Source organism: Myxocyprinus asiaticus, chromosome 6, assembly GCF_019703515.2.
Source record: "Myxocyprinus asiaticus isolate MX2 ecotype Aquarium Trade chromosome 6, UBuf_Myxa_2, whole genome shotgun sequence".
In the NCBI taxonomy this organism is placed as follows: Eukaryota; Metazoa; Chordata; class Actinopteri; order Cypriniformes; family Catostomidae; genus Myxocyprinus; species Myxocyprinus asiaticus.
The window spans coordinates 9905595-9929498 of record NC_059349.1 but is presented as its reverse complement, the minus strand read 5'-3'; the positions used below and the strand labels follow the sequence as shown (position 1 = coordinate 9929498).

Genomic DNA, 23904 nt, shown 5'->3' with positions numbered 1-23904 from the left:
AAGTCAATTTCAGAAGTTATAAATATTAGGAAACTTTCACAGTAACTTCCCCCGACAACATACTGTAGATACACTGTGATTGGTTAACACACGAGTAATGTTTGATTCATACAAGCATAACAAGCAATATTAGCTTCAACAACCCTACCAGACAACATATCCAAGCATTATAGCAGGTAAACAACTTCGCCAAATGGATAACAGATAAACATCCGTCTAGATTGCTGTCCTGAACTGTGTGAGTGTGACTGAACTGTAGATTCTTTCTTTTTTTTAATGGCTACTTGCAAAGTAAAACAGTGCATTACTGCCTCTACTGTTTACATGGGAACGAGACAGCCGGCTCTTCTTTCCTGTGTTCATGGGCATGATGTAATGATGCAAGGATGTACATCATAAGCCAGCGATTTTGCGCCAAATCAAACCTGACAGCTCAAAATAAAAATAATTTTTATAGGCTTACCGTAGTGAATCGGGGTAAGGTAAGGACACTGTTGTTTATGTACTCAATCAATAATGGCAATTTGTTCATTTTTAACCAAAAAATCTTACATTGATCTGTTTCTCACACACACTCACACTTTGGATATTATCTTAAAGGTGCACTCAGTTTGTCTTTGTGTCTTTATGTCATCTTGGACTTACACTGACACCTAGTGACTTGGATGCAGCATCATTTAAAATCAATAGTTTTCAGTTTCAGATGTCATTGTAGAAATGTAGTATTCACAGTTAGACATGATTACTTGAATCAGTGAGTGAAAGTGTCAAATATCAGGATGGTTACTGAGATTAAGTGAGTATTATTCGGCTGGTCATGTGATTCTAACATGGCAGCCCCCATGTGTGGACCCTCTCCATGTAGAATAAAACAGCTTTTATAAGGTTACTGATATGACTTGAGTCTTCATTTTAATGTGAGTGCTCATGATTTCCTACATATATTGCAAAATTACAATTCATGTCTTTAGGAGTTACACTTTTTTAATTAGGAAAAAATTACTGAGTGCACCTTTAAGAGAGTTAAAAATACTCTGCCTTATTGATTAATGAATTCAGTTCCACGTGTAAATGATCCTGGAAGTTTGCTTTATGTAATTTTATATTATTGGAATTGACTGGATGCAGTATGTCACCAAATTTGCTTTTTGGTGAGAGAAAATGGAGATGAGCTACACTATAATGGTTGATGCTTGAAAAACTACCTTTGTACATCCTTGTTTAAAGATACAATTTGCCTGGTTGACAGAATTACATAAGTTTTAGCTCAACCAAGAAGTCAACCAGAACTGAGATATAAGTTCTTGTATATTTGCACCTGCTCTTGAAAACTCAAGTTCAGCAATCTGAGACGGAAAGTGACATTTGCACTGGTATATGACAAAGAAAACATTTCTAGCACAGGTCATGCAGTCTCAAAAAGAAGACATGCTATTCCAACACTAACAATGCTAAAAACAACTACGGAGGACTTATGTTTGTTTATGGTTCATGCTGATGTAAGCTGAGTCTTTTAAGGGTCTTTTGTAATGAAAGCATGTGACTTGCACTCAACTGATAATTAATCAAGGATCCTAAAATCACCTGTGACCCTGGGCTATGACACTGAAACAACATTTACGAACACACTCCAGACACACTTGTTTTGGCACACTTATTGAGGTTTTATCAGTGTTTTAAAACACTGCTGTGCTACTGGATGATGAGTAACATTTGTGATTTGTGGTGATGGGGAAAGTGCAGCGTAGATGGGAGATGGTCCACCTTCACTGGGGTTGCCAGTGGGTCTGAACAAGGATGTAATAACCAATTATTCAAAACTGGAGGGACCAAATGTAAAAGTCTATGAATCAGTCATTGAAAACCCATTAATCGACAACTATTTTAAATTTTGGGTGGGCAGATGTGTCCCCTTCAATCTATGAATCTGAATCTTTTTTATTTTTTTATTTTTTTTATTTTTATTCCACAAAACTATAATTGGTTCTGTTGTTGTTTTCTTTTTCACTTTTCATACTTTTATTCAAAACAATGCAATCTATGTTCATGTCTCAATTCCAATTGCTGTAAAATCATAATAAATGAATGTGTGATCTTATCGTGCATAAAAAACATCTTTCATTTTGTCCATTTCTTCTCAAGGTGACAGTCTTTAAATTTAGTAATTATGGTATTTTGGTGGAATTAATGGTACATTTTTGTACTTGACTTAAAAAAAAAAAATAATAAAAAAAAACTTTTTAAATGCAGTATGCACAAGTTCTTCACATCAAAACAAGCTCCTTATGGCATTTGTGCTCACTACAGTCCTTACTGAACAAGCGACCAATCCAAAGCCAGTGCTGAGGGTGTCAGTCACCAAAGACACGCCCACCACACAAAGTCCGTCGTCGAGGACACGCCCACCACTAGTGATCAACTGTCATGATTCACGTTGTTGCGCGTTATAGTTTAATGTAGCGAACAGAAAGCGCCTCTTGCGCAATAACAAACTCTCCAGCTTTACGCAAACGGGACTATCCGTACTACTAATCGCTTTTCTGCCTAGAATAACTGCTCTTCAAGAGTTCAGTATTAGCTTTAATAAGATTATTCCTCTGGAGGAGAAATCCAGGCCCATATGTTTAAGAGAAGAATTTAACTGCATACTGTCAACAGTTGTTTCTATAATGGTGAGTTACTTTTCCATATGTTCACTCAAAGTATGTGTAAGAGTAAAGAGATGTACATTTTTTGTGCAAATGTGATCTCTGGATGAACTGGGAAGAAAAAAAAAACTGCTTATGAGATTATTACAAAAGCAGTTCCTTTGGGAGAAAGTGAGTAAATGAGTTTTTGCAGAACTAATGTTTGAATATTGTTATTAGATGTGGCAAGAGCATGAGCATATAGATCTTTAATTTCCTTTTTAGGATTTTGTAATTGTGTAGACATTAACCTGGAACTTAAGACAAACAAACAAAACGAAATTGCTACCAACCAACATGTAACAAACCCCTAAGCCATATTTGCAAGAATACTTTTGCAGTTTATTCACTATGCTTAAACTAATATAGATGGGTCTTTCTGGTGCAACTTTACTGTCAAAGTGCATGAAAGTAGCGAATCAGTGGCACAGAAGACAAACCAGCAACACCTGTCGATTAGAGAACTTAAACTTTATTTAAATACTTAAACTTTTTTGAATAAAGTATAAGTTCTCCTATTGAAAGCTGCTAAAAGTAGATTAGTGTCTGATTTGACACTTCAATGTTATATTAACTGATTTACAATAGTGTACAGGCTTCAAAAGACAATTAAAATGCAATTCTTCAGCTTACAGAACATCTTAAACTAATTAAAGAAATTAAAGATTAATTTTTTTTTAATAATACATTAACTTTCTATGCTGGTTTGACAAGCCTGCTCTTTTTAGCTACAGGCTACATTGAAACTCATTTAGAAATCATCATAGCAGCCATCAAAACAGACTGTGTTCTTTAAAGTCAACATGAAATGGTGCTCACAACCCATTTAATTTGCATAATCAGATGATTTTTTTAAATTAATTTTTTTATCCCCTTTTCTCCCAATTTGGAATGCCCAATTCTCCCTACTTAGTAGGTCCTCGTGGTGGCCCGGTTACTCTCCTCAATCCGAGTGGTGGAGGACAAGTCTCAGTTGCCTCCGCTTCTGAGACCGTCAGTCCACGCATTATATCACGTGGCTCACTGTGCATCACTCCGCATGTGGAGGCTCATGCTACTCTCCGCGATCCACGGACAACTTACCACGTGCCCCATTGAGAGCGAGAACCACTAATCGTGACCATGAGGAGGTTACCCCATGTGACTGTACCCTCCCTAGCAACCGGGCCAATTTGGTTGCTTAGGAGACCTGGCTGGAGTCACTCAGCACACCCTGGATTCGAACTCACTGCTCCAGGGGTGGTAGTCTGCGTCAATACTCGCTGAGCTACCCAGGCCCCCAGTCAGATGTATTTTTGAGTGAAACAGGATATTTACAGGATCGTGTTCCTGTAGTTCAACTGGTAGAGCATGGTGCTAGCAGCGTCAAAATCATGGGTTTGATTCCAGAACACATAAACTGATACAATGTATATGAGTTTACTGTAAGTCACTTTGGATAAAAGTAAATGCATAAACATAAATCATTATTGAGAAAAAAATGTAGGGCAGGACTTGATTTTGCCCATGAGGAATTGATTGTATTGTGGAAAGTGTGCATTGCAGGGGGTGGGGGATTGTGGGCTGCTTGGCGATCGGTTTGGGAAGTGGGCAGTGGAGAGTTCTGCATTGGAACCACCACTCCAGATACATCCCAGCCGTTTTCATTAGAAAAGTTAACAAAGTATGTGGTAATGAAGAGCATTTTCGAAATACTCTGTTTTCTGTGGAGGAAAATGCTATTCTAATGTAGATCAGAGGTGTAAACTAGCTAAATTAATGCATTTTTAAACAAAAACGAATTAGTGTTGATGCGGCCTAATCGACTGTATTGATTTTCCATAAATATACAATATTTCTAACACACTGTCTACACCATACATGTCTTTTGAGATGATGTAAAGGGACATGGCGTGAAGGGACGCAACACAATGGCTTGAGGCTCTCTACACTGAAAGCATCGAAGTGAACATGTTAAATGACGCAGAGACAGCATGGACCAATCAGATTTAAACTCAAGTAATAAAGTGGCTGGAGTTGCTCTGCAGCACGTCAGCAATAGAACGGGGCATCCGTTTTCTGTCGGAGCTACGGACACTTCCAGTGTAGACAGCGTCATTGATAAGAATGGGAAAGATATGCTTTTGATGTGAAGATTGCGTCAGGTGTAGACATGGTGTTAGTTTGATGCCTACAACATGTTCCAAAAACACTGAGACAAGGGCATTTTAATTGCACATCTAGAAATCTACAAAAGAAGGAATAGGTGATGTTACACAGTGACCAAGTTATAACATTTTGATACAAGATAAGAAGATAACTTTTTATTTATTTGACCAACACGCATTGTTGAATCGTTAAAAGACCAGGGCACAACAACTTGTTCAAGTATTCAGTGCCTTTCTCAGCTTTAACTTCTTGTTTCAGGATGAAGAGGGTCCTTCCTCACTTACTGACATTAGTATGGCCTGGGTGTGCCACAACCTGGAAACGCTTTGTGTTGCACGAGAGGACGGGTCACTGCAGTTCTGTCACTGCCCTTTGTTTCCTCAAGAGTTGGCTGACCAGCTTCTGCACAACATGGCTGATGAGGGTAAGACAGTGATATGAGACACTGCTATAGCCCTTTTTATTCCTTGCGAAATTTATGTTTGGATCTCTTTGCCTACACTTCTCAGGGGTCCTCAACAACAAAACCGTAGGCATTTTCCGTAATCTTGAGCACCTGCGCTTGCGGCGAGCCTACATCCGGTCCTCACATATCTCGGCTGAGGCCTTCAAACTGGCCCTCAGCCCTCACAAGCTTCAAGAACTAAATGTTTCACATGTACATAGTGACATCACAATCTCCAATGTCCTCCACAGTCTAACTGCCAACAAAGACTGCAGGCAAGGCCTTCAGGTACTGCTGATGAATGGCTTAAATCTTCATTTGGAAGCAAGTGAGCCTGGGCAGGCCAGTTTCAGCATGCTCCGGAGCTTGAAGAACCTCTCTCTGGCCTGGACGGACTTAAATGATGCAGGTCTGGAGGATATCTCGTCCCTGCCCATGCTGGAGAGTTTGGATATCTCTGGAACGAACATCACTGATCTAACGCCTCTGTTGAACTGTCAATCCCAGCTCAGATCCCTAACTGCTCACGGACTCCAGAAGTTGGAGATGCCAACCCCCAGCCTTCTTTCAGTCTTTGGCAAGCTGCATTTGTTGAGACACCTGGATATCTCCAACGACAGGCTGGTAACGGATGGAGACAACCTGGTCCAGCAGCTTCTGGAGCACTCAGGGATCCTTCCTCATCTTGTGTCCCTGGATGTGTCGGGCTGGAGGGGAGTAAGTGATGCTGCCGTCCAGGCGTTTGTAGAGGCAAGGCCAGGGATGAGGTTCATCGGGCTGCTGGACACAGGTGCAGGCAGCTCTGAGCTGCTGTCTGGAGATGGAAACCTGAAGGTAAGGGATTTTGCTGTTGAAACAGTTCGTTTCAACAGGGTTATTCCATGTCAAATCCACAACATTTCAGAAAATTCCAAGGCTGAAATTTGTGAGTTTGTTAATTATTTTTTCACAAGAAAGATAAACATAAATGATAATGAAAGCCAAAATATTAAATACCTTGGATCAATATAATGAGTAATACATTTCTTTTGTAAAAGGGGGTCAAAATGACAAGTTTCACCTTTGGTTTTGAAGCAAAACCACAGGTAAAAAAAAATCTATTACAAAATCAATTGACTTAAGCACCAACATGTTGCATCATATATGCCAATGGTGTTAATTCCAAAAACTGGGGGGAAGAACACACTTTTTTGTGTTGTTTTTCCAAAGTCGGAGTGCTTATAACTTCAGAAGTATTGAAGATATCTAAATATCCTTGTAGATTCTGGTTCAGAACAGTTGTTCCATTTTGTATGTTCATTTCCAAGGCACTATATGGTTAAATATAAAATCCCAGAGATATGGGGCTCTCAATGTGGCTCCATCCAAAAATAGTTAAATTTTACCCATTTTCAATGGTCAAAAACTAAATGTGAATCACATGGTATGAAGCTAGTTTTTCTTGTCCAACAAAACAAAGGTCTGAAGGACAAATGATGTTGAAACTAGAAATTCACCTTAAAACATTCCCATTTTTGAGAGTCAAAAAATACACTTTGTATATATGTGAAGAATACTCAGGTAGTATGAATAAGTGAGGGTGTAGCCAAGTGGTTGAATATCTGGGTTGGAAAACTAAAGGTTGTAGGTTCAGACTCAACAAAAGATTGTCATTGAACTACCACCACCACAAGTTCAGCATTGGTTTGAATTCCAGATGGAGTGGATATGACGAGATGCAGTTCAATAAATCCCATTGAGCAAGTGACATCTAATGAATTAACTAAGTACATTGAGCAGATTTGCTAGAAGCTGCAAATACGTAGAAATATATTTTTGCAAACGCTTTCAGGTGGCTGGAGAGACAAACCTGACCCAACTGTGTGAGGCCTTGAGGAGATATAGTGACAGAGAGAGCTTCATACAAGAGGTTCTTGTTCATCTCTACAGTCACACCAGTGACATGGAGGAACCTCAGCCAAACATTTTAAAGGTAATGAACATAGTTTCTCTTTTCTGAGATTGTTGTTTGCCTCAATGTTCCGAAATTTGTCTTCTTCTCTAAATGTCTAAATGAGACCAGAAAAAACAAACTGTATGTATCTTCATACTTTTATGATCTGATCTGTAAGGGTGGACAAACTTTGAATTTGTACTCTATACGGTTTGTGAGATACTTTGTTTTACGAGTTTATTTTGTGTTGGGATATGAAAATGATCACAAGGGCAGTTTTCAAGATGCTACAGTTCCTCTTTGGTTCGTATGTAATTACAGAAGATTGTGTTATAGTAAAGAAAATGTCCCTTATAACTTCCCTAATGCTGTAAAACATCTCATTTTGAATCGCATTGTTGTAGTCTGCTGTCACTGACATTTGAATATGATGTGAATATGGTTCTTCCTGTTGCAGTTGGTATCTGCTGGAATGCAACAACACACCAAGTCTCTGCACGTGCAGCTTGTGGCCACTGCATGTGTGGTTAACCTGACCACATTGGAGCTGGTGCTGGGAATGCCTCTACACCTGATGGGAACTGTGGTTCAACAACTGCTCACAGCCATGAAGAACTTCCCAAACCACCAGCAGGTACACACACTCACAAGTATATTCGCATTATACAAGACACCATACTTGTGAACATGCAAGAGCAGTGTCCCTGTATTTTTTATATTTGTTACTTTGTATTATTTATGTCTTAATTATTTAATGTATGCTTGAATAAATCTTCCAATTCTGCCAAATAATGTCTAAAAATGGTTTGGAATCTTTAGAGTAAAGATTTTCTCAAAAGCAAGGTTTAATGACAGACAATATTTAAATGATTATATCTCGCCAGTAGTTTGGGATAGAAACATAAAAATGATATCATTAGAAAGCAGCATAAAACTCAATATGTGATAATATGTGCTTCTCAAAATAATATACTGTATATTGGTCCTTTGTCCCATTTGATTGTCAGCATACTAACACTACTTTAAATCTTTTAGTTGCAGAAGAATTGCCTGCTTACCCTCTGCAGTGACCATATCTTACAGGTTGTCCCATTTGACAGGTCAGTCCATGCATTCTTCCCCATTGCACTTGAACTTGTTTAGATGCACTGTTGAAATGGCATAACTTAGTCTTGACCCCTGACCTCTGGCAGATATGAGGCCGCTAAACTGATGATGGTGTGGTTGGGGAATCATGAAGACCCGACACTCCAGAGAATGGCTGTGGCTATAGTCTCCATACTGGTGTCCAAGGTCATCACAGATCCACCAGTGTCCTGCTCAATATTGATAGTTTCTTTTATTGCAAAGGAATATATATTATGGGAGCAATATTAGATATATATTGTGGGAGCAATTTTACATTGTTCTGACCAAGTTATAAATGTCAGGATGATTAGTGAAGCGGAAGACAATGTAGACTTTGTCGGCAAAAAAAATAAAAACCTTACAGTGTGATTAGGATCCTGGTGGAAACCTGACTGTATGTTATCCATCTTATTACATGGCTACCTGCCAAATCAGGGCTCCAGACTAAATAAATTACTTTACATTAAGGAGCCAAATGGCTGTTTTAGTCACCAAATCACAGAATTGCTCGATTAAGATTCAGTATATATAGTTAAGAAAATAAGATATCATTCCCTTTTGTCTCATAAATGTTCACACACTTTTCATAATTTATACAAATATAAGAGATAAAAGATTTTTTTTTATTTAGTAATGCTCTTCAGAATATACATTACAGATAATTACATAAGTGTGTGTATATGTGTGTGTGTGTATATATATATATATATATATATATATATATATATATATATATATATATATATATATATATATATTACATTTAAATTAAATACATTTTAAATTATTTTTATTTAAATTGTTTTACCGGATGGCCCAGACACAGAGACAAATTGAATGAAATCCCAGATGCAGTTTATTGTGCTACTCCAATTCCAATTGATAATTACCAGAAGAAAAAAAAAGTCGTACACAATACGGGACTTTTAATTATAAAAAAGCCAGAAATACACATGGGACTCTTATTTTGAAATGTCTGTGCTCCCAGTTGTGATCTCATTGACGGCTGATTTGCTAAAAAAATAAATCTGATTCAAATTGTTAACCTGAGCTCTTGAGTTCAAACCCTCAGTTCTTTACAGGTGATTCTTGAAAAAGACCCAGTTCAAAAGAGTAATTTGTTCACAAATCTCTCATGCTGGTTTTGTTGTTGCGTGCAGTGCAGCGAGCTCATCATCACAACAGAATGGGTGAAAAGTGTCTCGAGACACACTGGTGGTGTGCGCTCTAAAGATGTATTCAATAACCCACAAGATGATATCTGACAAAACCGCATATAAAAGCACACAACCCGACTGTTGCCAATGGTGACTAGATTTCAAATTATTGTCGCAATCAATTATTTTTGGTTGCATTTGCGACCATTTTAGTCGCAGTCTGGAGCCCTGAAAATAAGTAAATAAATGAACATGAAAGATTGATTTGAGAAATATTGAATTATGAGACAATTACATTTCCAGACTGATCTCATAGTGAAATCAGAAACGGTAGGTTCTGTTTCATTCCTCCTGACCACCAGAGGCGGTGCTTAAGAACTAGTGGATTATCGCTGCGCCAGCTAGATATGTCGAGAGCATATACCAGTCACGTAGTGACGTAGGCTGAGCTTCGAGGATAATAGCCACATTAGCTCAGCGTTCAGCTTCTTTTGCTTTCTCGCCTGATAGAGATACTAAAAGTCACACCCATTAAGTGCTTGGGCCGGTGGTCGATCATTTTTCAGTGCAACAGGAGGAGCACAACAGTAGATCCCTGGGTTTTGAATACCCTGTGTAGGGGGTATACTTTGCAGTTTCAACGCCGGCCCCCCAAGTTCTCAAGGATTGTCCCTACTGTGGTCAGGGATGCAGTTTGTTTAGTAGCTCTCTCTCAGGAAATTCGTTCTCTGTTGGAGAAGGGAGCCATAGAAAAGGTTCAAAGGGAGGGTTTTATTCAACTTATTTTCTAGTTCAGAAAAAAGACGGTGGTTTTCGTCCAGTTCTCGATTTAAGGTGCTTAAACTTGTTCCTGAAAACTCTGCCTTTTTTAATGTTACGTGCATCCGACATTCTTCGGTCTGTCATGAGGGAGGATTGGTTTACGAGCGTCGACTTGAAGGACGCATATTTTCACATTCTGATTGCACCTCAGCACAGGAAGTTTCTTCGATTCAGTTTCAAAAACCAAGCCTACCAATTCAAGATCCTACCATTCGGTCTGTCTCTGTCCCCTCGTGTTTTCACGAGGTGCATGAGTGCAGCTCTGTATCCTCTAAGGTCCAGAGGAATTCGGATCCTGACTTATTTGGACGACTGGCTGCTTTGTGCCCCCACAAGGTATCAAGCTGTCTGCAACACCAGACTGCTTTTGGAGCATGTGCAGAAACTGGGTCTCACTGTAAACAAGACAAAGTGTTGCCTGAATCCGGTGCAATCGATTACTTTCATTGGAATGACTCTGGACTCTTGTGCAATGTCTGCCACTCTGTCACATGCTTGGGCAGACGATATTCTGCAGCTCGTTGCTCGTTTCTTGCTGGGAACGATGTTGCCATACAGAGTGTTACTACAGCTTATGGGGATGCTGACTGCCGCCACTTCTGTGATTCCACTGGGCTTGCTCCACCTCAGGCCTCTCCAGTTGTGGAACAATAGTTTGTGGTTGAACCTCACCAGACATCGTCTCTGGTTGATTGTTGTTTCCCACCATTGTGTTCATGCATTGACACAATGGAATCGCTGGGAGTTTTTAATGACAGGTGTACCCCTAGAGGTAATTCCTTCTCGTCGGGAAGGGGTCACGACCGATGCTTCCCTCATGGACTGGGTTGCAATGTGGAATCATAGGGGTATTTGTGGCGTTGGCCTCCAGATCAGTCCACGGACCATATCAACGTCCTAGAGTTACACACAGTTTTCCTAGCCCTGCAATATTTCTTGCCGGTTGTGGCAGGCCATCATGTGCTCATTTGGTCTGACAACACCTCGACAGTGTTCCACCTGAACCATCAAGGTGGCACGAAGTCGCTCAATTCCTTGCATCTCACTCACAAGATTCTCACCTGGTCTCTTCCCCGACTAGCATCACTGAGGGCGGTTCACCTCCCGGGGTCGAGCAGTCAGGTAGCAAATGCTCTTTCAAGGGATCTTCTGCATCCGGGGGAATTGAGGCTTCACCCAGTTGTGGTGCAGAGCATATGGCATCAGTCCCTAGAAGCAGAAGTGTATCTTTTCGCATCAGAGGTGACCACTCACTGTTGCTTATGGTTTGCGAGGGCAGAGACATCCAGCACGTTGGGGCAGGATGTGCTGTCTCAAGGGTGACCAAACTGCCTACTTTATGCATTTCCTCCAATTCAGATGTTGTGGGAGACATTACACAGGATCTCCCCAATGGCCAGCCAGGCCTTGGTTTCCCATACTTCCACTCCGGAAGGCTCTGCTATCGCAGATGGACAGCGGTGTTTTTCATCCGGATCCAGTTCATCTTCAGCTTTGGGTTTGGCCTCTGGGTCCAACCATCTTCTAACTGATTGTGAACCTGCTGTTGTTAATACTATTGCTAGTGCTAGGGCTGCATCCACAGGTCAGCTCTATGCTGCATGTTGGAATTGTTTATCTTCATGGTGTAGGGATCGTGGGTTGAATCCTACACACTGTGAGGTTCCAAGAGTTTTGAGTTTTTTGCAACATCTTTTGGATGCAGGCAAGGCAGCTTCCACATTAAAAGTATACGTTGCGGCCATTTCTGCATATCATGTACCAGTTAATGGTTCTTCTCTTGGTTCATATAATCTTGTTTGTAGTTTTTTAAAGGGTTTGACACGTTTAAGGCAAGCCCGCAACCCCCATTTTCCTGTGTGGGATTTACCACTTGTGCTTGATTTTCTCTGTTTGCTGCCATTCGAGCCTTTGCAGACTGCTGACCTTAAGTGGGTATCTTTCAAAACTTCTTTTCTGTTGGCCATCGCTTCCACTAAGTGAGTCAGTGATTTGTATGCATTGTATGTTAATGAATTATGCATGCATTGGTTGCCGGATGATTCTGGTGTTATGCTTCGGCCATATCCATCTTTTCTTCCTGAAGTTCTGTTTCCTCAATTTTTGAATCAGTCTATTAATCTGGCTGCATTTCAGTATTCATCCCAATCAGATGAGTCGAGGGATCACCTCTTGTGTCCTGTACGAGCCTTGAGGTGTTACATGGATGCTACCGTTCTTCTTAGACAAACAGATCAGCAATTTGTTTGCTATGGTGGTGTCCGGAAGGGTGCCGCTGTATCAAAGCAGAGATTGTCACATTGAATTGTGGAAGTGATCACTCTGGCATACAAGAAAGCCCAAAAGCCTCTACCAGGAGGTATCTCTTGTCATTCTACTTGGGCTGTGTCTTCATCTTGGGTTGATTTTAAAGGAGTCTTCATGGCGGATATCTGTGCAGCTGCTACTTGGGCTTCTCCTTGTACCTTTGCTCACTTCTACAAGGTCAATGTTGCTACCCTTCATGCTGTTAGTTCAGCGGTTCTTGAGGGGCAGCCTTGACTGTTTTTCAGGTGAGTGGCATTCCTCATGACTATTTTGGTAGGAGTCCACTAGTGCTTAAGCACTGCCTCTGGCAGTCAGGAGGAATGAAACAGAATGCTAGTTACGTAGGTAACTGTGGTTCTGTGAATTCTGGATGACTGCCAGAGTTATTTGTCACTCGGAATGTGCAAGAAAGACGTACCGAGGCTGAATGCTGAGCTAATGTGGCTATTATCCTCAAAGCTCAGCCTACATAACTACATGACTTTGTTGGTATATGCTCTCGACCTACTGTATCTAGCTGGTGCTGCGATAATCCACTAGTGCTTAAGCACTGCCACTGGCAGTCATCCGGAATTCACAGAACCACAGTTACCTACTTAACTAGCATTAGCTTTTTTTTTTTTTTTTTTTTGCTAAAATCAGTGTGTGCTTTCCAAAACACTGCCCCCAGTGGCCAAAGCAGTAAGTGTTTTTGGCCATATGAGCATGTGTTTGCTCCATTTTTGGGGGTTTTGAGGACCACTTCATCAGCACCACTAATAATAAACAATATTTATGAATTAATTTTTGGGAATTAATTTATTTCTACATTTGCCTACTTGAATGTGAACAATAGAGCTTTGACTTGAAAAATTGCATATTCAATATTTCTTGTCCATTATTACAGTGTGAATGGAAGTCATACAAATTTCAAACAGTTCATAGTGTAATGTAAAACTCTGGACTGGTAGTAATGAGTACAAAATAAATGATTGTTAGCTGGGGAGTTGAACTCTTTTACTCTTTACTGCAGCTGAGCACAGAAGAAATCTCTGAGTTGGGTGCAGAGACATTTATCATGAAGGTAGATTGTTTATCATCTCAAACTTTGGGGTTTTCCTCAATTCGTGTGTCATTCGTTTATTTCATATTCAACTTATTTCATTATTTGTTTACAAAACCAATATTAAAAAGCAAATAATGACTTGTTTTTCTTAATTTTGATTTAATGCTCAAGTTAAAAATAGGAAATTGGAAAAATAGCCACGGGATACAGTGCGTTTTGATTATTTGACATATGGGTGGACCTGAAATGCCCCTTTCATCTTATTGGTCAACCTGCACCATCATCTTCTCAATACTATGAGACAGAATAAAAGTTCTCTGCTGTTTAATTGTTCAGATGAATTCGTCTCAGTTAATATTAAATTCTTTACTATTAATTCTCCAAAACTCGCCATGTTTATTGCAACTGAGCTATCTCTCTCATCAAGTAGTCAGACACAGTGCCTACACACAACCATAAAATGTTCACTGAATGCAGACAGGGTTTCGTCTTCGTGCGATTCAGCATTAGGACAATCATTGCCATGTGGAGCAATTGATGAGAGCGACACACACACACGCACTAAGGTGAATTAATGTGTATTAAGGTGTTTATTTAGAATAATCCCTCATTCTGTATGCCAGATGTCTTTTCACAGTTATTCTTCTTCATGCCACACAACTTGTTTTATTAATTTATAAGTGGTACCATGCAGTGCAGCTGATCATTTGAGCACTGGTGGCACACACTGCACTGGACAATCAGCTGCAGTTAGGGTGACCAGACATCACTTTAAAACCTGGGACAGTCCTGATTTTACAAGTCATGTCGGGACACCTTTTGTCCTATTAATTAGTCTAAGGCAGCTATAGTTTGATTGCTTTAAATAAGCGTTTTAAATTGACATCAGTTTTGAACTGAGAAATCATCAAAGAGTATTGAAAGAATCGGTTTATTTTAATTTTTACATATTGCAGTGCAATTAACAAAGCAAGATGTGGTTAGGGAATATACAGACTTTACATAGGGTGCATCCAAGACAGATGAGCATTCATGCCAGTGAATTATAACAGCTACAACAGTAAATAACAAATGATAAATAATAATAATAATAAAGAGTCCTAATTTCAAACTCAGATCATTCCGACATCCATATTTTTGAATGGGAATATGGGTAGCCTTTACCAACTGAATCGTATATGCGGCTGTTCTGTGTGTTTTTAATTATCAGATAAATGTGAAGGCTATGTGTAAATGCTGATTTTAAATTCACTGGTCGAGCTTTTGAGAGACGAGCATTCATGAACTTCCTTTAGCATCGTTTCTATGATGAGCAAGTCCCTCACACCTAAGCTCCCAGAGCGGGGTAAAGTTAGTCTTAGGTTCGATATTTGTTTGGATATTCGGTTTCTTGTACCCCCGTTCTCTGCCAGCAGCAATTTTGCAAACTTGGCTTGATGTTATGGTATATAAATATAAATTGTATATAACTATAATACACAGATATAAAACACTGCACTCAGAACTCATCTGTAGTAAGTCAGTCTGCCCACTGGGAACTTACTACAACCTTTGGAATGCGAAAATAATGTTTTCGTTAATTTTAGTGATTTGTTTTTCATAATATAAGTGAATACTGTACATTTGTATGCACAGCCATCACTCTGGCGATCTACTAAAACCTGTGAATATTATTTTTTATTTTTTTATGTTTTATTTTAGTTAGAACATGCAAGTTGATAGTCAAATAAATGACTGCTCTGACGCCAGTGACGTTTTGGTTGTGGATGGAATTTTCAGATGATCCCTTACGCACCATAGGCGAATATCCAAAGAATATCGAACCTAAAACTAAATTTACCCCGCAGCTAAACGTAAGCCTATGTCTTTACAATGTAGGCATATGCTTCAATAGTCTTATGAATGTATGGTTATTTTCGTCATCTCATTTAAAACCATGCCTTTTCAAACCGGAGCAATGTCAAAGACAGCAGGTTTATGTGTAGGGCTGTCTGATAAATCTGGCTACTTGATGAGAATATATGTGCAATAAACGTGGCGAGTTTTGGAGAATAAATGGTAAAGAATGCAATATTAACTGAGACGAATTCATCTGAACAATTAAACAGCAGAGAACTTTTATTTTGTCTCACAGCATTGAGAAGACGACGGTGCAGGTTGACCAATCAGAAGAAAGGGGCGTTTCAGGTCCACTCATATGTGTGAATCAAATATTCAAGCCATATATTAGTTAAATCAAATAATAAATGATTTATAAAAAAATCAAAAAAATTTCCAATTTCCTATTTTTAACTTGAGCATTAAATCGAAATTAATAAAAAAAAAAAAGTCATTATTTTTAATATTGGTTTTGTAAACAAATAATGAAATAAAAAGTCATTTTTTTGTTTTTCCAATTTTGAATTCCTAACTGAATATGAAATGAACGAATGATACATGGATTTTCCTCTACAAATGGTTTTGTTTGCACTTGTTGTTTTAAAGACCCCATGAATGAGCTCAAGCACTAAATGCCTTTCTTTTTCTGTGGAGCTATAGCAGCTGCTGAGTATCACCCAGCAGAAGGCTTCACTGGGTGTTGTGGATGCAACACTGAAGTTTGCGCTGAGCGCTCTGTGGAACCTAACCGATGAGACACCAAACGCCTGCAGACATTTCATCCAGTGCCAAGGCCTGGAGCTCTACATGGAGTTGTTGGAGGTACTACCAACACATTCACTTTACACACCAGGGTCAGAAATGAACTAGGGCTTGGGACAAAAATGTTACCGAAAATGACAAAAATTACCCTTATATTTAACCTTGTGTAACCCCGCGTACACATGCGTGGACGTTGCATTTTGGCTTCGCTATATGCAATACATAATTTCATTTCATTTAAACTGACTGATCTCAGCTCAGAAGACTCTCAATAAAGGGTTAAACTTTGGACTTTTGAATTTTTGGAGTCATGTGACAAAACAACAGGGCACCAATCACAGCAGAGTTTGTCTTTGGTAGAAGCACCAACAAAACTACATCTGGTAAGATACCTAATTAAGTTTTTACCTTGAAACCTGTTTGAGTCCAAAGATTAGAGTCTCTAGTTTAATCCGATATGCCATTTTTAAAATGTAAGCGATTTATTGCGAAACACTACACTGTTAAACACAATGTACAGTAGTACAAGGTTTTCATTATAAATCTTATATTTACTGTGCATTTTCATCATCTGTGTGATTGTTTTTTTTTAATTTATTTATTAATATTTTTTGCTTTCAGAGCCTTTATATGGAGTTCAATTAACATTTTTTATTGAAAACCATTTTTTAACAAAGAAAAAACACAACATATATATTGAATCAACATTTCACATTTAACCCCCACTATTACCCCTCCCCAGACACCAACCGCACCCTGACCCCCAACGAACACCCCTGTGGTCACAATAAGAATACACACACACACACACACAAAACAAAGAAAACAAAAAAGAAAATATAATAATCATATATAATTAAAACTAAACTACTCTCTCCACAGCCCCTCCCCGAGTGTCCCCCAAAAACACTAAGTAATTGCCCCATTTCCTATCAAACAAATTCTGAACCCCCAGCCTTCTGCTTGACATCTCCTCAAGCGCAGCCATCCTCCCCATCTCCGCACACCACTCTGGAAATGAGGGCGCTCCATCCGACTTCCATCCCCTTAAAATAATTTGCTGCCAATCATAATAACGGTCAGAAACCAATTTTTTATGTTTTTATCCCCCAAATTTATGACCTCCCCATCGCCCAAAATACAGAGTCTGGGGCAAAACGAAACCCAAGTGCCCAAAACGTCACACACAAAACTCTGAAACTTTCAACCAAAATTCTTGGATCTTAACTTCTGATTGGCATTGCCAGCAGGTGGGTGTTTAAGACCGAGCCTATACAAGGGGGTCCAGTAGAATCTATGTAAAATCTTGAATTGCATAAGGCGCACCCTTGCATAGTATCCTAGCCCACACTCCCTCCTCCAATTCCAAGTTTAAATCTCTCTCCCATAATCTCTTAATAGAAGTTAAAGCTCCAACCCCAGACTCTGAATTAGCAGGGAGTAATACACTGATGCCTCAAGACCTTTTCCAAAAGCAGTAATCACCACTTCCAGAGTATCTGCTGCTTTAGGGGTGTGTGTGCTACTCCCAAAAACAAAACATAGCAGGTGGCACAGCTGTAAATACCTATAAAACTGAGATCTGGGAATCACAAAATGTTGAACCAAATTTTCAAAGGATCTCAACACTCCACTCTCATACAAGTCACCGATTGTATTAACCTCCCTCACAATCCACTCTGACTAGCAGAAAGGGGACTTATTAATACATAATTTAGGGTTCAGCCATATGCTTGAGGCAACATTTAAATAAATGTCCAAATTAAACACTCTGGACACTTTTGTCCATACCGAGTGCAAATGCGAGATAATTAAGTAGTTATGACATCTCTTATACATATAGATCAGGTGGGGTTCATTCGGGGCCGCAGCTCTTCTGATAACATTAGGCATTTCATCAATATCATGTGGTCAGTGGTGAATGATCAGACTCCGTTCATGGCCATCTCACTTGACACCGAAAAGGCATTTGATATGGTAGAATGGGATTATCTTTTTAAGATTTTGGAAATATACGGGTTTGGGAATACTTTTATTGGATGGATTAAGTTACTTTATAGACACACAGTAGTTGCGGTACAAACAAATGGATTAAATTCAGATTATTTTACTCTGGATAGGGGCACCCGGGAGGGTTGTCCTCTTTCCCCATTATTGTTCTGTCTTGCCCTGGAACCATTAGCAGCCGCGAAAAGAGGGAAGATGATTTTCCAGGGGTGGTGTCAGGAGGTGTGGCGCATATGCTTTCGCTTTACGCAGATGATATTTTATTATTCGTCTCTGACCCCGCTAGATCTATGCCTTGCCTCCACAGAATTATTAATTCCTTTTCTAAATTCTCAGGATACAGAGCCAGTTGGTCTAAATCCGAAGCTTTGGCTCTGACAGTGTTCTGCCCAGTAATGGCTTTCCATCCGGGCGCCTTCCAGTGGCCCAAACAGGGCATTAAATATTTGGGCATTTTATTCCCTGCAAATTTGTCTGATTTAGTTAGAGTTAATTTTGATCCCCTAATAAAAAGGGCTTTTCGAGCGATGTGGGCAGGTGGGCTTCATTACATTTATCGATGATTGGGAAGGTTAATGTTATTAAAATGAATTGTATTCCAAAATTCAACTAGCTGCTACAATCTCTCCCTGGAGACGTCCCCCTCTCTTATTTCAAGCAATTTGATAGTATAGTGAAGTTCTTCATTTGGAATGATAAGCATCCCAGATTACATTTCAATAAATTGCATAGGCCGACTGACAAAGGTGGGCTAGGCCTACCCATGATTTTGTTTTATTATTATGCATTCGGTCTCAGACGTTTGGCTCATTGGTCACTTCCACCTGAGAGAGCCCCTCCCTGGTTTGGTATTGAACAGGAAGTTCTTACCCCTATTTCGCCATTACAAAGCCTCTCTATCAAACTAATCGGAGAAGTTAAGTTACATCCCATTATTTCGCATTTGCACTCGGTATGGACAAAAGTGTCCAGAGTGTTTAACTTGGGAGCATATGGCTGAACCCAAACTTATGTATTAATAAGTTCCATTTCTGCTGAACAGAGTGGATTGTGAGGGAGGTTAATACACTTGGTGACCTATATGAGTATGGGGTGTTGAGATCTGTTGAATATTTGGTTCAACATTTTGGGATCCCCAGATCTCAGTTTTATAGGTATTTACAACTGCGCTACCTACTCTGTATTATTTTTGGGAGTAGCATACACCCCCCTAAAGTGGTAGATACTCTTGGAGCGATGATTACTGCTTTTGGAAAAGGTCATGAGGCATCAGTGAAAAACAAGTATAATAACGAATGTGTAAGTGTTTCAAAACTTTTGACCAGTAGTGTGTGTTTTTGCTTTTCTTTATTATTGTAAGATTTAATAAAAAATATTAATTACAAAAAAAGTATCTTCCCAATATTATATCTTGAGGGGTGCCAGTGGCTTGCAATGTCCCTTCAGGACCTATAAAAAAGCCCTGATCATCAGCGTTAGGTGCGTAAATATTAGCCAAAATCACGCTTTGCCCCTGAATTTCTGTTAAAACATTAATGACTCTTCCTAATTTATCTTTAATCTGTTTGAGACATTTGAATTGTTGATGCTTACTTATCAATGTAATGACTTCCCTGCTCTTACTTGAGCCAGCACTGAAGAAAACATGTCCACCCCATATCTTCCCAAATTTTTCAGCTTCCTGAAGGGAAAGATGCATTTCTTGAAGAAACACTATATTATATTTCTTATGTTTAAGAAAAGAAATAACATTCCTTTGTTGGGCCTCATGTATTCAGACAGAAGACAAAGGCAGGCCTAACAGTCAAAAACATTCCTCAAGCCCCCTCCTTCTAAGTCGTAAATTTTACTGACAAAAATCGCGCCAAAATCAAACAAAGGGAGTCCAAAACAGACTACAGATCCATGAAGCCTTGCCCACTAAAGGATCGAGCACTCAACTCCTATCGGATGAGGCACACAACAGAACGTCCCTCAAACATGACATCATCAGGACTTCAAATAATTCTGAAATGCTTCCAAAGTTTCTTCCAGCGACTAGTTCACCGAATACGGACGTAGCTTTTTGCTGCTCTCCGGTGCAGCCTCGTGGCATAAGGAAGTAATGTCCAACTTGAAACTGTAGCCATACAATCTCCATCTCGCTGGACGAGTTGAGATTACTCTGTGTTCAACTGAACACTCTTAACGGATCCGAAGGAGACCGCCGAGCAATTCGCATCTTCATCCGTTGGCCTACAGAAGTGAAGAGATTAAAGATTTCTCTTCCATCTTCAATCAAGTCGACATTTCTGAGTTCTCCGCCAGCCCGCCGAGAATCAACAGCCGTACCGCCCTCTGAGAATCAACAGCCGTACCGGCCGCCGACAATCAACAGCCGTACTGCCCACCGACAGCGCGAGGAAACGACCCCCAGTCATCACACAAGCCTCAAGGAACCGGGTCAAAGTTAAAGGACGGAGGAAAACACATTCTACCTGTGTCCTCATGCGATTCAAGTGAGAGGTTTACGTCTGGGCAGAGATAGAATATTATAGTGTGTTATTCTTGTGTTTCAATGTTTTTGCTTGTACAGTTTACGGACCGCCATGTCCGCTCATTATTAATACTCAGGGTATTAATTATCACGAATTTGTTTTGCTGTATTGTGGTCCAACCAAATTGGACTGTTGTGCATCTTCGCCATCGCGGGTGAGACAGCAACTGAGTTCATCCATTAAAGAGTCAAATAACAAGGGACGTTTACGAGCCCCGCTCGTAAAACCGCGTCTCTGAGTGATGAACACGGCTGCTTTATCTCCAGCTATCGCGAAATCAGCTTTCAAGCTGTCACTTAATCATCTCTCTCTCTCTCTCTCTCACTAACCACACTGACACACATACATACTGTCACACACCTTATGTGTTATAGGATTATTTTAGTTTCCATATCTAATCATATCACTGTTTAGTTTGTATTAGTTTGTAGTTGTAAGTCGGAAGTTTATTGACTGCATTGTATTAATTATTAATTGATATTACTGCATAAATAAACTTTGTTTATATTACAAAGAGAAGTGTTTTGGTTTGTTTTGCATACGCCTGTGTCATGCTGACGGGATGTCAGTGCTCGGATTCAAGCCTTCATTCATTGTTTTTTTCCCCGAAAATCGATATTCTTTGGATGTCGATTTTCCTAAGAAAACAATCTAACATTGAGACTGTTTTAATATTTGGTTATTAGTCCCTAACTCCAGGGTGGTGCCCCGTCAATGTTAATCCTTATTAATATTCTATTGATTTTTGATAATTGATAATTATCTTTGATGATTGTTGAATTTGAATGATCAATAAGCTAGTGTTAATTTTAATTAATTTTTCATCGATGTTAACAATTAACGATTATCTTTGATAACTGTTGATTTAAAGGATTAAAAAAAGCTAACATTGATTCTCATCAATGTTCTATTGATTTTAATAATTAATAATTATCTTTGATAATTATTAATTATTGCTAATAACCAAACTTGCTCCTAAACGTAGCACACTACATTTACTGGAGTCCCATATGAGGTTTTAATGAGTTAGATACAATTAATTAATTTAAATATTGATTAATAGTTCACTCAACCAGTTCTGTCACAGTGTGTATGCATAAGAATCCAAAGTAATAACTTGAAATCCTTACTTCAAAGTTTGGTTCTGTTTGACAATTTACTTCTCAAAACTTGCCAAACATAAGCCAGTGTGGTGTGAAAGTGCTCTTAAGAGTGAATTAGGGGTTGGAAAATTTACTATAGTCTGCTAAAAATCTGCTGTTGTTATTATTTAACTCCTAACGCTTTCGTCTAAATGTTACAGAGAGGTGCCAAGTCACTTCATTGATGTCCACCAAAGAGAGAACACAGTGAAATTTGCACATTACATAACAGTAGACCGTAAGCCACAGGTTGAAGCCTCTCAACTGTGCTTTCGTGTTAGCATTATATCAACTGTAAAACAACAAGCTGTCAGAGCCACTATCACAAGAATTTTTACGGCCCCAGTAAAATGAGTCACCAATCGCCCTGCGTGACTGGAGCTAAAGCTCCACAGAGGTTAGTCGACCCAGCACTGCAAGATGTAGTTGCTGCTGTCCTTCATCTCTCCATAGAGGAGAGAGATAGCCTTAACTGCTACAATATTAGTCGTTGTGATGAAGCATTGCAGGAACTAGTTGATTATGTCAACAACCCGGTCGGGAAGCCAATGCGCACAATCCTGGACCTTGTGGGCCAAATGTTCCTTCTTCATCACCGCAAAACCCAACTGCAAACCGCCGAGCACCAGGCCCAGCTCGCACAGCTGCAGAGCAGCTATCATGCGGTGCAGGCTGAGATTTCCCCTCTGCACCAAGAAATTAGGTGCATTCAAGCTGAGAAAGTCCAGGCACAGGAAGATAATGCCCGGATGCAGGAGGAAAACGAAGCCCTGCGCAGGCAGCTTCAAGCTGCCCAGCTAAAAGTAGAGTCAGATCAGGTAAGTGCAGCTGAAACGCACCGCACGACATCTGACATAGAAGAGGGCTCCCTTTTTAGCGCTACGCGTAGAAATGTGCCCCTGAGAAACCCAGGAACACACGCTAGGAGCCGAGCTGCCCCTAGTGGTACAGTCTCTGACTTCGTCCTCCAAGACACCTTTCAAAATCCTCCAGCGGCCCGCTGGTTGGATGCAGGTGCCCCTCCTTATAGTTGCCCTCCTCAGTCAGTTTTCAGTCACGCCACCTTGCGTTTCAAACCAACTGATTCCACACCATGAAGGGGGGACAATTATTTTCAAGCCCAGAGTGGTGTAAGTGGCTCAAAGATCCCATTAGCCAGGGAGCTGTATGCAACCCGGGGTCCACCCCCATGCGTCGACTGGACTCCTTCCCCACCACGAAGGGGAGGAAGTCGTCCTCATCGCTATAGCGATCAGAGTGACTATGATGTTTCGGATGACTCGGACGACCCGTGGTCATACCGACACCAACACTTGCGCATCCGACAACTCGAGTCCCTCGCAGGGGACATAGAACGCTTTGACCCAAATAATCGAGATTCAAACATCGACAATTATCTTAAGGAAATTGAGCACTGCCTGATTGATTTGCCTTATGCTTCCTCGCACGAAAAACTCAAGCTCATATGGAAGACCACGGTAAGGAGTGTCCATGCGTTCATGGAAACGCTACCGACTAGTACACGAAATCGCTACTCAGCTCTGTGTAAAGCCCTACGCGAGGAGTATTCGCTGTATATCGATGAAGCCTCCGCTACCATAGCTGCTTTCGCCATCACCCAGAAGAGGCACGAGCCTCCGCGTGAGTATTATAGATGCCTGAGAACCACGTACTTCCAAGGAAGTAATGCACCAGGTCTGGAGGAGGAACGAGCTTTCAAGTCTCTTTTCCTTCACAACCTCCACGAGTGCATGCGATATGACGTCACAATGCACTGCAGAATGGGCAACCCCACCATGCAGGAAATCAGAAAGTACGCGCAACTGGCATGGGAGACATGCGTGCGCCCTGCCCGAGGGCACGAAGGTGACGCCAGAGCCCTGGGGATCCAAGCCTCATATGCAGA

At 40.2% G+C, this 23904-nt stretch overlaps 1 protein-coding gene across 2 annotated transcripts in view; it reads left to right on the top strand.

Annotated features, from left to right (window-relative positions):
- The first annotated feature begins 2384 nt into the window (after positions 1-2384).
- Positions 2385-23904, top strand: part of zyg11l (zyg-11 family member, cell cycle regulator, like) — a 36310-nt gene continuing 14790 nt past the window's right edge. The window contains exons 1-9 of one of the 2 annotated variants that reach the window (XM_051699529.1): positions 2385-2672; positions 5094-5259; positions 5345-6114; positions 7112-7252; positions 7671-7847; positions 8249-8313; positions 8407-8506; positions 13640-13690; positions 16211-16372. In XM_051699529.1, coding sequence (XP_051555489.1) covers positions 2670-2672; positions 5094-5259; positions 5345-6114; positions 7112-7252; positions 7671-7847; positions 8249-8313; positions 8407-8506; positions 13640-13690; positions 16211-16372 — 1635 coding nt within the window. In that variant the 5' untranslated portion in view covers positions 2385-2669. The remainder of the gene's footprint in view (positions 2673-5093; positions 5260-5344; positions 6115-7111; positions 7253-7670; positions 7848-8248; positions 8314-8406; positions 8507-13639; positions 13691-16210; positions 16373-23904) is intronic. The other variant, XM_051699528.1, reaches the window with a different exon arrangement.